This window comes from Ursus maritimus, unplaced genomic scaffold, assembly GCF_017311325.1.
Source record: "Ursus maritimus isolate PB19 unplaced genomic scaffold, ASM1731132v1 scaffold_8, whole genome shotgun sequence".
Classification (NCBI taxonomy): domain Eukaryota; kingdom Metazoa; phylum Chordata; class Mammalia; order Carnivora; family Ursidae; genus Ursus; species Ursus maritimus.
Window position 1 is genome coordinate 80338218 of NW_024426996.1, and position 17898 is coordinate 80356115.

A 17898-nucleotide genomic window follows, 5' to 3' on the forward strand; every position below is an offset into this window, starting at 1 on the left:
CTGGTAACCAACCAAGGGTGCTCAGGGAAAGTACGCCTTTGTAGCAGAGGCAGGGGGAGACTGGCTTCTTGCATTAGTTCTCCAAATTCTTGGATCTACTTTCAAAACCTAGAGTTTGAAACCACTTGTTCCCAGAGGTTCTGGCTCTTAGTCATTGATTCTCATTTGTTGCGAAATAGTCCTGTTGTGTTTTACAAAAATATGACCTCCTGGGTCGGTGAGTTACCAAGAGAGACAGAGGGGGCACCAGCCACAGCCACACTCATCACTCGGTCTGGGCATGCGCTGGAGCCGTCACCATGCTAGCACACCGCCTGCGATCATACCCTGCCCGGGAAGACCCTCAGGGTTTGTGCAGAAAGAGCAGTCTGGCTGTAGAACACAGCCTCCTGGTCCCTCCTAAGCAGACCATTCACTAGTGTGTTTCCCCTTCTAATCCCTCCGGAACTAGGAAATGTGCACGGAATAACATTCCGGTCTTAACCAAACACAAGGCTGATCTTTCATGCGAGTGACTGTCCTCATCACCCCCAGTCAACACCTGGGCACAAAGGAGCTGGCAGAGCGCCTTCTCTCACTTCACGTCCCACCCATGCTGAGTGTGCCTGCGTGCCCAGGACTCTCGCACACTCACCTTCGGGGCCCTTCTGCTTCCGCTCCACCTCCCGGCGGTACTCCTCCAGCTCTCTGTCGGTGAGCGTGTTGAAGGGGTTGGGGCCCGTGGTGCTCACGATGACGTGGGGCTGGTACTCCTTCTCAATGATGGCCTTGGAGGCTGTCACCAGCTCCCCCTGCAGACAAAAAGGGATGCCCAGTCTGTGGGAGCCCTGCCCGCAGGGACTCTCCCCCCTCCCCGGGCAAAGCTGCAGGCAGGGCGGGGTGGGCAGATTTCCCAGAGCACACAGACAACCCTGAGACTTTGTCTGGGCCTCGCCCTGGGCCCTGAGACTGAGGCTAAGCTGCAGCCTCCAGTGGTCGGAGACAGAGAAACACAACTTTGAAGCTACAAAACAAATGTAACAGGAGAAAAAAATCCTAGGAAAGTCCTTCAGGCTTCAGAGGCAAAGGCACCAGGGGCACAGAGAGCAGAGTACCTCAGGGAGAACACCATCTCCTTCCTGGCAGGGACGGAAGAGCCAACTCTTTAAGTCAATTGCCCTCCTCACGACATCAGAAAACATCCAGGATTCTAAGTCGGGGAAAGTATGCTCGGAGATTTGCTTACTTTCTAAATTCACAGATTAAGTTCTGTTCTTTTAACTGCGTGTTTCGTTTACAACTAGCTCCTAGAACTTATCCCAAAACACTGAGAAATTTTTTTAAGAAGTCCCAAAATACCAATATTTGTCTGAGGAATTTGGAAAACCGAGAACATGTAGGAAAGAAAGAGAAAAAGCAAGCAAGCAGAGCACAAAGGTGTCTGGCAGTCAGTGCCAGGTCTGCAAAGGGAGGCTGCCCCATGCTGGGCCATCACTGGGGGTGGGGAAGCAGGCCTGGAGGGAGGGAGCCAGTGGGGGGAGGCAGCTCTGGGGTGTGTGATGTCCAGCCTATACTCACATGTCCAGCACAGCTCTGTGTCCCACCACCCAGCCTGGTTGGCCCCCAAATGCCCTGGGTTCATTTTCTGAGAAAGTTAACCAGAACACACACACATGCCCATTACTTTATGGGAGCGTCCAAAAACAACCCATGATACGACAATCCAAAATTCTGATGGTAGGCCTGGTCTGTCCATACTCTCCTCAGTAAGGGGAGAACACCAGAGAGAGACCATGCCCGAGCAACGTGCATGAGAGACAGAGCCAGACTGAGTGCTGGGGAAATTCAGCTCACCTGGGCCACCCACTGCCCTGGCAAAGGCTGGGGAGCCTGGGCTAAGGGGCCCCTTCCCAGCAAGCCGGGTATGGACAGTCCAGAGCACCCATGATCCATCAGGGATGCAGGGCCGGGGAAGAGAAGCAAAGGGCCTGCTGGAGTTGGGCACCTTTGCTCAGAGAGCCTCGAGATGCAAGATGACCTGGATGGTCAAGGGAGGCCCTCTTTCTGACCAACAATGACCCAAGGTCAACTGGCCTTTCACTCAGAAGCAGCCCTGTCTCCCCAAGACAGGGGACTGAATCCCTGCCTGCCACTCGCTACTCACTGATGCCTGTTCCTGTGCACAGCCCCCGGTTTTGCTTCCTTGAGAGGAGCCCGTGGGGCTGACAACAGCTGCGGCCCGGCCGTGCAGTTCCCTGACTCTACGGCAACGTGGCCAGTTGCATTCACATCCTGGTATCACTGCCGAGAAAATGACGAGGTGAAGTGAGGTTTGAGAGAAATGTTCCCATTCACTTAAAAGTTCAAATCAAGGGATGAATAAAGTATCAAGAATCACCTGCCACAGAGGCGCCCATGGACTAGCAAGGCCCTTCCCGCCCTGACACATGTAACCCTCGAGGCACAGCCTGTTGGTTCCCACCTCTGCTGCCAGGCCTCCCTCCTCCAAATTCCTCAGCCAACAGCCAAGCACCTGCCAAGACCTGGGCTCTAAACAGACTGGGGGACAGAGGGAGCAGGGCTTGGGATGCAGAGGGAAAAAGGTCCCCTACGGAGCAGTCTGGGCTGAGAAACCAGGCTGTGACGCAGCTGCTCTCCCCAGCAGGCCACGGGGAGGCTCCTGCAGCTTCCCTCACCTCTAGCCACAGAACAGGGGCTCCAAGCAAACCAGATGCCCAGGAACTGCTTCTGCACTTGGCTGGGAAGCTGGCAAGCAACACGAACAGGGCTAGTGACCCGATCTCTCCGAGCATCAGGCTTTCATCCATAAAACCCACTCAGATTTAAATTTACGTTCTCAGTGCCGGGCCACACACTTCTGGGTGCTCAACACCAAATGCACCATGTAAGTCTGCGAGGTGGGCCCAGGCCCCTCGCGCGTCCACCACACAGCACAGCGTGTGGGAGGGCCACAGCCCATGCGCACAGAGTTGCAGAGAACAGGGGCTCACAGTGCCCAGACCCCGCAGGACAGTTCCTGGCTGCGCTGGGCAGGCTTAGCATAAACCTGATGTCTAACAGCTCGATTCACTAGTAATGAAGTCCAGAAGGTGCCAGACTGCCCCAGGCTACATGCTGGCAGGTGCAGGGCTGGAGTGGAGAGCGCCTTCGGGGGCGCTCAGGACTCCTTCTGGAACCAGAGCATCAGGGTGTGGCTGACAGCTCGCAGTGCCTTCTCCCGTCAGAAGGCAACACACTCTGCATGAATGACCATCCATCGCCAGGGAGGGAGAGATGGAAGCAAAGGAAAGTCCTTCCCAAGAGCTCCAACCTCCTAAGTCCCAAACACATGTTGCTCAGATTCTCAAATGGAAAGTGTCTACACGTACCTGCCTCACTGGAAGGAGGACATTTTTAGGACGTTTAACAAAGTCCTTTTCACTTGGTCAAAGAGACTCACATTGCCGGCCAGCAACGCCCATCTAGTAGGAGGAGTAACTCAGTCTGCGTTTTGAGCCCCACACAAAAGCCGTGGCAACAGCCCCAGTCAAGGGCATGCGTGGAATCATATTCTCAACACAGAAATGAAATATGCTTAGTCGGTGGGGAAAAGACCAAGGGTGCAAATGTGAACACCAGAAAGAGGGTGGCAGAGAAAACTCAAGCTGGATGAAGAACCCAGGTACGACACTAGCATCTCGGCTGGGCTGGGCGCACTTTCCTAGGCTAACCCCACCCAGATGCACCGCTCACGGAGCGCGGCACTCAGACTGTGGGGAGGACACCGGGATCGCCAGGAATCCCGTTCCCACCGACTCTGACCTTCTGGCCTCGGGGGCCCCGCATCTATACTTCATGAAACACAGGTGACGGGGCACACACCCAGGTCTGACACCGCCAGAGCAAAGCCAGAACAGGGGCTGGAGGAGGAACCGGCCCAAACAGACCCCTTTCAACACAGCCTGCATTCCAGCAAGCCCTGAAAGGGCTCCAGCAGAGCCCACTGCGTGTGACAGTGCGCAACAGCGCGCCAGGAGGACCACGAGCAAGGACTGTTGCAACCGGCTCTGCCCACAGAGCCACGGGGTGGCAGCCACGGGTGCACTCCGCACAGGAAGCCCCTGGGCTCCTGCACAGCACACCTTCACACGTCTGAGGAAAAAAACAGGAACTCACAAGATCACAACAGCTTCCAGCCCAAAGTACTGAGATGCAAAACAAGTACATCTTTCTCCTCTGCTCTGAGGAGCTCCTCCAGGAATGGCAGCTGGAAGTACATTCTAACGATAAGGAAAAATGGGAGCCCTGAAATTAATACGTAAGTATGCAAAATCCTGTTACTGGGGGGAAGTCCCCACAGGGAGATACAGACTTTGGGACAGAGCTGCTTCTTTCTGGCAACTGGAACGTCGCTAACATGAAACTTGCATCTCAACAGGGGTATATGAATTGAAAGAGACACACCCCACAAATTCCCTTTGAACGAAGGGTGAATGTGACTAAGACTCGAAACATGCAGGCAGTCGCGGCCCGCCCTCGGCCCCAAGTAGCGCAGCCCAAATGCTCACGGACAGTCCCCTTCCAACACGCCAGGTACGCATGTACGCAGAGGACAACTCTGGGCTTCAAATTTTCAGGCCTTTTTCCCCCGTGAAACACTTTTAAAAAATTATCCAGGGTTTTTTAAGGGAAAAGCAAAATATATTTCCTCAACAATACAAACTGTCTGACTGATTCCCCTTCCTCTGAAATGATGTCTTTCAATCATACAACCTCCAGTTGCCATATTCACAGCATGTGCGGTCACAGCTGAGCAAGCAAAGGCAGAAGGCCGCACGGGAGAGCCGCCACTGCCCACGGTCTGCCCATATGAGCCTTTTGCAATCGCACCTTGTAAAAGGCTTGCTAAAACCCAAAAGCGTGCACTAACCACAGTCACGTGCAGAACTTCCGAAAGGCGCCACGTCATCAAGATGGGCCCGCCCTCCGCAGCCTCGTGGAATAAGAGCCATTGTGAAAAGAGCCTCATACCAAATGTCTTCATGAAGGAACAGGCAGAACAGAACCTCTGCACAATCCCACGGATAACTGAGAGACAGGGGTGAAGCTACTTCAGTAACTAAGACGGTGCCTAGCGAGAGCAGACAGTGAGGGATGGGGGGGCAGGTGAAGAGCAGCGCGTGCTGAGAGGTAGCTGAGGACAGGGCAGTGAGTACCTTTCTAAAAGAGAGAGATCTAGCAGGACTAAAGGTCTGCTCTGTAAGCTCGAGCCCTTCGATTGTTTCCGTACAGTCAGAGAGGGGTGCGTCCTGCAACAGTAAACTGAGTCATCAGAGCCCACCAGGCCCAGCTTTGAAACATCAACGGAGAGCACAGGACGGAGCCAGCCGAGGGCATGCGGCAGAGACAGCCAGCCACAGGGACAGCAGCGGTGACAGTGGGGCCACATGCGAGCAGAGACCACACAAGCAGGACCACGGCTGCCCCGATTCGGAACACGGTTACCGACCCTGCCATTGTGTTTAAAGCATTAGGCGGCAACTTCATTTTCAGAGATAACTACTTACACGATTATCTTCTATGTGCCAGAAACAGTCCTTCTCCAGAAGGGCATGTAAATGTGGAGGCCACATTTACAGGTACCCTCTGAAAGCACTTTAGCCCGAGCAGCACATGATTGCAGGCGGCAATATACACAACAACAAAAAGGCCATTAAACCCACCCTCTTCTAGTATTTTCCCCAGTATACTGCTAAAACCAGGGCAAATCCAGTCCCCAAGCAGGCGGCATGGGTGCTGCCGTCACATGGGCATGCATCGCATGGAGCAGGGCTGGGGGTACACGGCCCTTGGGCATGCTTATGCTAAATCTACAACTTCAGGAAAAGTGCCAGCATTATTCCTTATTGTGAGGATTTTTCATGGAGATAACTGGTTGCCTAGAATACTTACCTCATAGAGTCATTCTCTCCCAACTCAAGAGTAATTTTGGAGTAGACAGTCATTAGAGCCACCACCCACTAATGTCAGACATCCTGAGCTCTCACCTGGACAAGGCTCCTGTCCATCACTACACCACACAAAACCTGGGACTGCGGGCCAGCTGTCTTAATGTCCTGTAAGTTCTGCTCCCGGATCTGAGGATGCAAGAAGGAGAAACACACATCAACAGTACAGAGAAGCCCGGCTGTGACTTGGAGTCACTCTGCTGTTACCGGGGCCCCAGAGCCACACCCAAGCCGCACTTCTGCTCTGCCCCACCCCTCATGGTCCTGCATGGCCACAGTGCCTGCCTGACGGGGCCAGTCCAGCTTGCTGAGTCGTTCATGAGTCTAAGGGGAGGACTAAGCCATTCCTGACTTTCTGCACCTTCTAGACGGCTGTGGTAAGCACAGATCTCTCACCGTACTGGTTAAGTAGAGGGGGACTATCCCCATGTGCCCGTCATACAGTGACACCGTGAACACGGGGAGGGAGGGGGGCTCGTGTTCTGATACAGCAAACATTCACAGCTCAACAAACGAAGGATGAAGCTCAGGGGCAAAGGCTGTTCTCGCCGGAAGCAGGCTCTCTGGCTTCCGCTTCTGCCCGGCTATGTGAGCAAGCCTCAGTCCAAGAACCACGGGGCCCCAGCCTGTCTGCTGCTCACACAGCACACTTGTTAGTGCGACAGCAGACGTGGTGGGAAGACTGGGCCTCGGCTACAGGAGCGGTGGCGGCAGAAGCCCTCCGCCGGGGCAAGTGCGCTCCGCACCCCGTCCAACCCATCACTGCCTCCGCCCGCTCCTGTTTCCACCGAGGGCTGACGGCTGCTGGTACGCACCTTGTTCCTCATCTCCTGGACCTCTTTCGGATTAGTGTTCAGTGGAACAAACAGGTTAGGGACAGCAGAGGTGGAGGTTCTATGTCCATCCTCTTTAGTCCACTGCAAATATCAAGAACAGTTGAAAAGTCAGAACGGGGACAACGCTACGCGACACCACAGCATCCAATCTGTCCAACGTGTCTCACACCTGGTCATGCATGAACATCACAGAGAATGAACCAATGACCACACCTCCTGTCACCGCAGCAAGGGGATCGGGGCAGGGCATGTACAAATAGGAACCGAAGTCGTGACCGACTGGCACACGCCCTCCAGAATGCCCCAAGGAGAACTCAGGCACGGCACAGGCTGACGACAGAGCTCTGCTCCGTGACTCCCGCAGACCATCTGGGGCGCGGGGTGGGGTGGGGGGGGGCCCTTCAGAGCACATTGGTTCACCGCCCTGAGAGTCATCAATGCCAAAGCCGCTGGAAGCATGAGATGGCAGGGTCATGAAAGGCGATGTGATGTTGCCACCCGGGGGGAGGGAAGGACCGCGCCGTGAGGCAGGAGTGGGCATCACCGAAGTTTGGCACGGAAATAAACTACGGCATTAGAATGCGCTGCCGGCATAGCTCGCTCAATCCCAGAAAATCACGGTGCGAACGTGTGCACGGTGGGCGCCTGGTGGAGAGTTTGGTGACGTCGAGTATTTTATATAACTTAATACTTCAGAGTGTTACAAAAATATCCCCAACAAACGTGAGGCGCTCACGAGTTCTCGTTAGAAGGCTGTCTTAGTCATTGGTGCGTAGCACAGCACACCGCGCCTGTCACGTGCTGTTTTTTGGATCTCCAATCCAGTCCGAGGTTTTTCATCAGATTCTAATTCTTAGGCATGGGTGGGCACTGAACAGCAAAACAAGGCCAGCAATGTTATGCCTTTCAGAGTACCTTCAGGGGGCAGTCGGGGAGCCATAAACCGTAAGGCTTTAAAGAAAGCAACACAACTGGCAAATGCTTAGCCGCCGTGAAGGGAAGTGTGGGATGGGCATGAGCTGTGAGGTACTCACTGACGGTTATCTTCTCAGAAAGAAATAACTCCAGCTTTTTATTAAAAATAGGTTTTAGTCAAACATTAACCCAATAACCTCAGAAGCTTGAACACGTCTGAAACTTAAGAACAGTGACTGTGAGTTCACATACCAACCTGGGAGCACCGCATGGAGTCTGCATTACTCCGGAACGGTGAGGACCCACATTAACCGCTGCGCGAGGTCTCCCTCCAGAGTGCATGCACACTGACTCAAGCACCTCAAGTGAGTGCACGTTTTCTCAAGCCAACAGCAAATAAAGCTCACAGCTGCCACTACACGTGTGCTTTGGAAAACCTCATCACAGCCACTCAGCACTATGTATTTATATCAGCAGCGGAAAGCTGGTTCTTAGGACCACTCCCTTTAACAAGTAAAATGAATAAAATCAAAACAAATGAAACTGGAAAAGAAAAACAAAACGAGGGAGGGAGAGAGGGAGGGCAAAGGAGAGAGGAGAGACGGGCTCAAACGCTGAGCCCCGCCACGTTCACGCAGAGTCTCTGCCCACGTGACCCGTCTGCTCAGGAGCACAGAGGCTCTCTCACCAGAGCCACCTGGGAAGACAGAGCTGTTTTCTTTGGAATAAATCTATAAAGTAAAAACACTGTTATTAAGGGAACAGGAGGCCCCGCCTGCTTACTTGGGACCCACTGTTTTAGGCCCTCTGACCTAACATCACCTGGACTCCTACAGAATTTGACATGCAGAGAGGAGTCTGCCCCGGCCCCCCTCTCTTCACAGGACCCCGCGCCAGGGGCCTCCCTACTCTCTGGCAGGGGGGCCACTGAACTGTCTGCGGCCACCTGAGGGGGTAGTGGAGACGGTCCCCACAGGGCGTGAGCACCAGGACAGCGAAGTATCTCTCAGGGCAGTGCTTGTCACTTCCGGCACAAAGCACGCCCGGTGGCGTCTGTTGCTGGTGCCTGCAGATGGCCTGCGCTGCACTTGGGTCATGCCACACCCAGCAGGAGTCACAAGACTCACCACTATGGCCGTCTACTCACATGCAACAGTCCATGCACAAGGTAGCTGGCTTAGAGCATTCGGAGGCTTTGGGACAGCGAGCAGGGCCCGAGGCAAACGAGAAAGGACGAGGTCAGCTGAGAAAATGCCCGTGAGACACGAGGGAAAACTGCTTAAGAAAACACTCAAGACTTGAAAGCACAGACTGCAGCGACTTCAGAAACCGCTGGAGATTACAACACTACAATCACAGCTCAAGACTGAACTACTGTTTTGTGCAAGAAGTTTTAAGATTCCTTGAGTACAATTTGAATTAAATGGCAGCTCTGACTTGCAGGTTAGCACACGTAAGTTACTTAGTTTCTCTGCTACCGCGGGGTCAGGTGAAGACCAAGGACAGATCTTAAGCAGTTTCAAGCAGACAGATTTACTTGAATTACAGCTGATGCATAAAGCAGATTCTGGTTGAGGCTAAAAGAAGGTTAATGAAGTGGGTTTGCTTTCAATCCGGGTCAGAGGGGCTGGATTCCCAAAGCCTCCGAAGCCCCAGCTACCCAACTTGCTCTACGTCATCTAACTATGAACAGTAAGTAGGCACAGACCAAGCAGTTGGTAATACAGCTTGGCACGCAGACACCGGACGAGAGAGACTGCAGCAAGGGTTTCACGCGATCGTGTGTAACGTTCGTCCACACCTTAGTCTTCGACTTGGGGCTGCTTCCGTTCTGCCCCTCCTCAGAAGCATCGTCGCCCCGGCCAGAGCTCAGCCATCTTGTCTTCTCCCGCTGCTGCTTCTGAAAACTGTGTCTGAGAGGGGAGCAAGTGCCCGGGTCCCCGTCACCCGCGAAGGGGTAACCTGTGACACTGGCAGGAGCCTCCACATCGCTGTGTTTTTTAGATTTCTCTCTCAGAGCAGGGTATCGGTAGGGGTAGCCAGTTCTGTAACCCTAGGGGCCAAAGAGACGGAAAGACAATCACCATTCCAGATCTTGACACAGTGTCACTTTGGAAAACTGTGTGGAAACCGCTAGAAAAGCTGGGCACGCACACACACACGACCCCTAGCTGCATGCCAGCAGAGACACAAGGATGGTCACCAAAACTCTCAAAGCAGCACTGTTCCTAACAGCCCCAGATCAGAAAGAGCTAGCAACACCTGAGCGGGCCGACTGAGGAACCCCACACGACAGACTAGGGTCCTGGAATCAGAGCAAATACTCCAGTACCAGGGGCGACACTGGGGTGAATCTCACAGATAGGACGCTGAGTCAAAGAAACCAAATGGGAAAGAACACACTGCATTATTCCACTCATAAAAAGGACAAAAAGAGGTAAAACCAATGTTTGCTGTTAGAAGATAGGACACATCAAAAACTAATCATGTACTATATGCTACCTAATTGAACATAATAATTTAAAAAAAAAAAAGAAAAAAAAAAGGAAAAAAAAAAAAAAGAAGATAGGACAGTGGTCACCCTAGGATGGGTTAAGTGCCCAAAAGGGGTACAGGGGGGCCTGAGGTGCTGCTGGGGTGTTTTGTTTGTTCTGAAGTAGGTCCACACTCAACGTGGGGCTTGAACTCACAACCCTGAGGTCAAGGGTCTCATGCTCTACCCATTGAGCCCATCAGGCGCCCGCCCCGGTGCTGCTGTCTTTTGATCTGGGAACTGGTTACCCGGTGTTAATATATGGAACACTTAAACAGGGCTTCCCTGATGCTGGCTACAGCACAGGCTGTATTCATCAACCTACTTTTTTGTTTACCTTTTAAGATAAACTTTAGACACTGTAACAATCTTTGGGGAAGGCCAAACAAGTATAACTCGTGAAAACTGGTTCCTGGAAAAACTGCTTTACCTCTGAATACAACAATGTCAAGTTCAACCTTCCATTCCACCTCATAAGCACTCACCAGGGCTGTCGGACGTGGGCCCTGCCAGCTCACGCCTCTGTGACACACTGTAACAGCACCGAGCCCACCTGCTAGACCAACATGACTGCGAGTTCCCATAGACAATCTCTCCAAAGCAAGGATGACATCTTACTCACCCTCCTATCCAGTGCTTAGCATTGGGTGGGTGTGGCATACAGACTTTATGATGACCCCCCCCTATGGTTCCCACCCACTGTAAGGCCCTCCCTCCTAGAGCGTGGGCAGGACCTGACTTGCTTCTAACAGCGGAATCTGGCAAAGGTGATTGGATGCATTACTTAAGAGTGTAGCACCATCTTCTTTTGTTTTTTTTTTAAGATTTATTAATTTCAGAGAGACAGCATGTGCGCGAGAGTGCGCCTGAGAGGGAGGGGCAGGGGGAGAGGAAGAGAGAACCTCAAGCAGACTCTGTGCTAAGTGCTGAGACTCAATGCCACGACTCTGAGATTGTGACCTGAGCTAAAACCAAGAGTCAGGAGCTTAACCAACCATGCCACCCAGGCACCCCAAGAGTGTAGCACCCATCTTGAGAGAGTCTCTGTCCACTATTGGCTCTAAAGAACCAGGCTGCCAGGACTCCTACAGCTGTAAGAAAATGAATCCTGCCCACAATCTCAGGGAGCTGGGAAGTGGGCCCTCCCCATGCAGCCTTCTAACAGCAATCCAGTCCGGGCCGACACCCTGATTGTGGCCTTCCTTGTGAGACCCTAAGCCAAGAATCTGGTTCAGGCGGCTCCTGACCTGCAGCTGCATGTGTGGACCAAGTCATGCACAGCCATGAAGGAACAGTGAATGACAGGAGAATTAGGGGCTAGTCATAGAAGAGGGGCCATGGCCGGTGCCCTGCCTGCCGAGGTGCTTTGCAATCCTTCACATTTCTCCCAATTCAGGAATTCACTTCCCTTTGGGTGCTCCTCTTCTTTGAGAAGCCACTTTCATTACCAATCATTCCTTTACTACATTAAAAAAAGGGTGGTAATAATCCCTAAATGCAGTCATTGGTGGCTGTTTTCCCCACCACCACCCTTAGGAAGATAGGTAAATGTCTACACTGCAGTCTTTCCACTGCTGAGCATGCCCTGTTGAGTGAGGAACAATAAAAGATAACAGCTACATTGTAAAAAGGCTACCTTCAGAAAAATAAAGTTCTTATTAATTCAGGTTTTCTCTTGCTTAGGGAGCCAAGACTCTTGAGTAGTCTCCATGACTCCAGGATAAACCACCAGAACTTCATAAAATTTCATCCTGAGAGAGTAGGGTTTCTTATTCTTCCCCTTCAAATGCTGATAACGCCAAAATCAGAGGCAATCCTCAGCCCTCAGACGTGCTGTAGGACTCGGCTTATAGTTGAACATATGGACTCCTTCTTTCCGTGAAAAGCTGGAATCGCATCCTGATTTTTTTGGGAAGCAATTTAGCATTTCTTCTAACTCTATGTTAAAATACTTCTTACAGTAGGAGAATCTTAAACTATTAGCTACCCTATTCAATTATGGGCAAACATACATGGTTAATCAGAATGCTACATTAAAATGTGGACTATAATCATAATTACTATTTCTTATACACTACACAGACTTCTCATATCAAAAATGACAATAATCAGGACACCTGGGTGGCTCAGTCGGCGAAGTGTCTGCCATGATCCCAGGGTCCTGGGATCGAGTCCTGCATTGGGCTCCCTGCTCAGTGGGGAGCCTGCTTCTCCCTCTGCCTGCTGCTCCCCCTGCTTATGCTCGCTCTCTCTCTCTCTCTCTCTGACAAATAAATAAATAAATAAATAAATAAAATCTTTTAAAAAAGTGATGATAATGACCATGTGCAGTCAGGACACTGAACACAACACCCTCGTAACAAGCACTTCGCTATTCATCTTTCATCCTTTCTCTCCCTCCTCTAGCAAATTAGAGTTATTGCCTAATCCTGATCTCTCTCCACCTTTGAGAAGGCACTGAGCACACAAGATGTGGTGGGCTAGCATTCTCGATTCTTAGTCCTCTCTCCTGTTCCCCACCTGACTTCAAGGTCACAGAGCAGTGAGACATCAGAGTGCCTGCCAGGAGGAGAGAAGCCACCACCCCAGCACTCCTTGCCTCGCTGGGCGCCTCAGGGGAACCTGCCACCCAGGGCTGACACCTGAGCCACCACTGCCCCCCTGCACCTAACGCCAGCTGCTTCTTCCATCTTCTTAGTGAGCTCTGTTCCTCCTCTTGCTTCCCGTGACCAGTCCTGGCCCATGCCCCGTCTCCGCCTCTGCAGCCCTCATCACACTCTGTCAGAACCCAGATCCCAGATGCTCGGCTGCGTCTGGATTGTGTGTCCCTCTCCCCAGCTAGGTCATGCACTCCTCGTGTCCTGTTAGCGGCTACAAATCTGGCCCCTGAGGACACTTGGCATACCCTGAATCAGATATTCTTTCTGTTCCAAAATCTTCAAGAAAGTTAAACTTCCTGCCTCCTGAAGCCACCCATCCCATCTGTGACCTGGTCCAATAGTCAGGACTTTCTCCTGTTAGGCTGGAATGTGCCCCACGGGCCCTGGTGCTGCCGTCAACAGTGCCCAGCACAGCCATGGCAACGCACAGGGATGCCAGCCTTCCTAAGGCTTCTCACTCCCACACTCCTGGGACGGGTCCTCATGTCTCCGCCGCCTAATGTCATGGGGAAAGAGAATGGACTCTCTTGAACCCCATCTGAACAGTATGACATGGCAGCAGGCACAGGGCCCAAAGTCTCTGGAAGACAGAATCGTTTGTCCTACGATGCTTGTTGTGAATATCTGAAGAACCCGCTCACACCAGGAAGGTATACCCCTACCCTCACACCCCTGCGGTGTCTTCAGTCGCACAGACACCTTCCTTCTCCCAACTCAGCCTACCACAATTTTACTTACTCTGTGAGGTCATTGCCAAGTACCATCCCCATAGTTTTCTCCCTGACCCTTGCCAAAGGATGAGATCCCTCACTGAACCCTCTAACAAAGAGTACATCCTTCTGGGTATCATCCAAACAGCCCTATTATGCAGAAAACACCACAGTCCCAGCTTCTGTGCAGGGCTGGTCTCCGTGTCCCTGCAATACGGAGGAGGGGGTCTCCCACACAGTAAATCAGCAGCAAATGTCTGTGGAACACAGTAATCAGGCCCCACGTAGCTAGAACTTACTGTTAAAACAAAAAGCAAACACTTGGCTAGCTGATGCAGAAGCTCCCCCACCCCCACCCCACAGTCCACTTATGGGGGGGGCGGGGGGGCTGCAGTGCCCGCTCCTCCAGGGGGACCTACCCACTTTCGAGCAGAGCATGCTCTGTGCTCTTGTCCCCACACCATCCAGAGGCGATTCCTTTCAAACAACAAAGGAACAAAAGAAACCTCCCCCTCCGTATTTTATCATGACTTAGCTTAGGAGTTCAATCGCCCTGGTGCTTCTTCATGAATTTTGAGGGTGAAAGCATTCAGATACTGCATGAAGACAGCAATTACACCCGCTACAAAAACACCACCGCTGCTGCTTTCAGAACAAAAGCTGTATCGTCTGGTGGTAACAACATTCTTACCAGATTATCGAGCATCCGCATGAGGGCTTCAAACTCCTGCTCGCCGATCTGCCACTTGGGAGGTGAGCTGCTGCCCTCCCCTGACGGGGACCCCGGGGAACGGGATTTGGCTTTGTACTTGCCAGGATCCAGGAGGACTAAGTTGTCTGGCCCTCCCGCGCTGGCCAGAGTTCGAACCTTTTCCAAAACAAGCAGATAGTACAGTTTGAGATCTTGACTGAAGGCAAGAGGATCAGATCAAATGACGACAAGAGATTACTAGGTCACAGAAAAAACCAAGTCATCGAAGTCTAAGAATAAAAAACGGAGGACGGACAGAGACAGACTACCCACACACAAGGTCATTTTCAGAAGTTCTTCTTTAGCAAAACAAAGATACTAGGCGCTCGTGCTTGGAGGAGAAATGCGGAAACAAAGCCCCTTTCAAGGCTGTATGAAGCCGCCTGGGGACTGCACTGCTGCCCAGATGAAGTCAAGGTGCCAGTGGAGTGAGCACAGACTTGGGGTTGAGCAGAACTGGCTCGGCGGCGCCCACACCAAGTCTCTCCCTCTCTGTACCTGCTTCTCAATGAATAGCGCCATGATGGGCAAATGAAGTAACATGTAAATGAAGCACCTGATACCTGGGCTGGTGCACACGAGCGCTCCATAAATGGTGGTGACTTACATATCTGAATGACAAAAAACTAGAAATGAAAAGCCCAGTAATCATTCACCAGCTTAAATCAGTGAAATGGCATTTGCTCTGATCAATTTCCAAATCCACTAGCTCATCTTGGGCAAAGAGATTATGCAAAGTATCAAAAATCTACAAGAACCCTGCGGACGCCCAAATAAGCCGCAGACTGCAGAGAGCAGCCGCCACGTACCTGGATCTCACACGCGACCACCAGGTTATGGATGTAGTAGAAGGCCTCCTCAACGCTCCCTCCAACTGACACGAGCCCGTGATTCCGGAGAATAAGAACCTGCGGGGAAACACGAAAGCTCAAGGGAGCTAGGCAAGAAGACTGCTACTCTGACTTTTTTCTCCTTTCCTCTAGAGTTTAAATACCAGATTAGATGTCTACTGACCTTGCTTTTAGGCCCCAAATTTTTCTGAATTAATACTTTTTCCTCCTCCTCAACCAGAATCCCATGATAATCATGGTAAGCCACTTCTCCAAGGGAAAGTGCCTCCGGGGAGATTGGCAAGAGGCCACATTTCATCGCAGAGACCTAGAGAACAAGCAGTCACCATGAACAAAGGCAAATTGACAGTCACACATCGATGATGCAGCACTTTCCTCAAAGAAATAAAAAGGGGAACATATTTTATGTTATATTCTTCTCAGAAATGAACCTATGAACTTAAGATGAACCTTACTTCTGGGGCTCCTACTGATGTATACTTAAAAATCAAAGGCATCTCAATGCTGGGAGAGCCTCAAAAGGAATTCCACATCTTTCTGGACTTCTCCCACACTGACCATAATGCTGTACGAGCTGTATGAGCTCAGGCTTCCCGGCAAGATGAACCCTGGCCCTACTGCAAGGAGAGGCAAGGGCTCCCTCTGAGTGAGCCATGACCCTGCAAAGAGAGGGTCTGAACATGCTGTAAGATTCTGACCCACTTGTCATCTCAGGTTGTAGGGAAGACCGAAACCTGAAATGTAGATAAAACCCAATTTCTGGGGCACCTGGGTGGCTCAGATGGTTAAGCGTCTGCCTTCCACTTGTGTCATGATCCCAGGATCCTGGGATCGAGCCCCACATTAGGCTCTTTGCTCAGTGGGGAGCCTGCTTCTCCCTCTGCCTGCCTCTCCCTCTGCTTGTGCTCACGCATGCCCACTCTCTCTGACAAATCTTTTTTTTAAAAAGCCAATTTCTGAAGTTTAGAATAATTATGCTGTATAATTTCTCTTCTATTGCAATAAAACAATCCTTGGGTTTCCTTAACGTTCCCAAACTGACTTTAGAACGTGCTAATTCTGAATGTTTTCTACCTAGACTGACAGGCTCCACAGATTCCAACAGTATCCACAAGTACAACTGTGCACAAAAGTACATCTAGAAGACGCCACCTCGAAAAAGGCAACGTCACATTTAATCCCTTTCAAGGCACCAGCCTTCCTAGGAGAAGGAATTTCCAAGGAAAGTGATTTGGTATGTTTTAAAGCAAACTACAGGGGCGCCTGGGTGGCTCAGTTGTTGGGCATCTGCCTTTGGCTCAGGGTGTGATCCTGGAGTCCTGGGATCGAGCCCCACATCGGGCTCCTCTGCTGGGAGCCTGCTTCTTCCTCTCCCACTCCCCCTGCTTGTGTTCCCTCTCTCACTGGCTGTCTCTCTGTCAAATAAATAAATAAATTCTTTTTAAAAAATAAATAAAAACAAATAAAACAAATTACACAATAAGCCGTTTGTAACCATATTCTCAAAGGTACCTCTAATGGTTCGTTAAAATGCATGGACTTTTTGTGGTTGGAAGAGCATGGATTTTTTTAGAAAAAATTTCAGAAAATGATAGATCTAATAAAACTCTTATGCTGACATCTGGAACCACATATTCAAAGTAAAATAAATAAGCCAGATAGATCTAACATTCATCAAAACAATCTAATATGCATGACCTTAAAACATCAAGATAGGTGAAAATTCAGCATTACTGAGTCCATGAGGTTATGTGTGGTACAAATAAGCCCAGAAAGTCATTAAATTATATGGTGATAAAAAGCCAATTCTGGATAGTTCACTGTCACATGACCGTACCAACAACCAGAATGGGCACGTTCATGCTGGGTGGTCTGGCCTGTGGGCACCAGAAGGGCCTGGGCTTGGTGACTGGGCTGGGGAAGGCTCTGCGGAAGCTCTGGGCTTGGAGGCCAGGTCTCCTAACAGCCTACGAGGTGTATGCCTTCATCTTGCAACAGCCATTCCTCTTCTCCCTGCTCTCATGATCCAGCCTGGGCATCTGTTGGCTCCAGGCAGACATCTAGGGGCTTCTAGGCCTCAGCAGGCTCAGGTCTCATGCAACCCACCAGCACTTTGCTGAGCCCACAGCACGCTCCCCCTGCAGCTTGTCTGGGCCCCCCTCCCTCCTCAACCTCTTCACAGACAAGGTGTCTGCTTACAGCCCTCCCTCTGCAGCTCCCTGCAGTCTTCACACTCTGAAGTCTGATCTCACCCTCAACACTCCGAATTTCTGTTAAGTCTAACGGACATTTTCAGATTCACATAGGTTTTCCAAAACTAAGAGCGTATGGACCCCTTAAAAGAAAAAAAAAATTCTTTTAATAAAGTCAAACTTAGTAAAAGACCTTTTTTACTCCAACAAAATTAGGCTTATTGACTTGTTGCCTCAAGAGAGCACAACTGTGAGGAAATGTGAAGTGCCTCCCACTAAACAGCCGGCGCACTCACCGCAGCCCCTGCTGGCGTGTGGATGTGCACCACACACTTCACGTCCGGCCGCGCAGCATAGATGGCAGAATGTAACACGAAGCCAGCCTGGTTTACTCCCAGATTAGTACTGCCGCGATCTACCACATCTCCTTGTATATTGATTTTAACCTGAAAGTAAGCAAATA

At 51.2% G+C, this 17898-nt stretch overlaps 1 protein-coding gene across 4 annotated transcripts in view; it reads right to left on the reverse strand.

Moving 5' to 3' along the window:
- Positions 1-17898, reverse strand: part of LOC103676653 (alpha-adducin) — an 83095-nt gene that overhangs the window by 4793 nt on the left and 60404 nt on the right. Inside the window, exons 6-14 of one of the 4 annotated variants that reach the window (XM_040624899.1) lie at positions 17732-17881; positions 15407-15550; positions 15202-15300; positions 14333-14509; positions 9540-9791; positions 6803-6904; positions 6027-6116; positions 5196-5288; positions 635-791 (exon numbers count right to left, since the gene is read on the reverse strand). In XM_040624899.1, coding sequence (XP_040480833.1) covers positions 635-791; positions 5196-5288; positions 6027-6116; positions 6803-6904; positions 9540-9791; positions 14333-14509; positions 15202-15300; positions 15407-15550; positions 17732-17881 — 1264 coding nt within the window. Of the gene's footprint in view, positions 1-634; positions 792-5195; positions 5289-6026; positions 6117-6802; positions 6905-9446; positions 9792-14332; positions 14510-15201; positions 15301-15406; positions 15551-17731; positions 17882-17898 lie in introns of all 4 variants that reach the window. The other 3 variants (XM_040624897.1, XM_040624900.1, XM_040624898.1) reach the window with 3 other exon arrangements.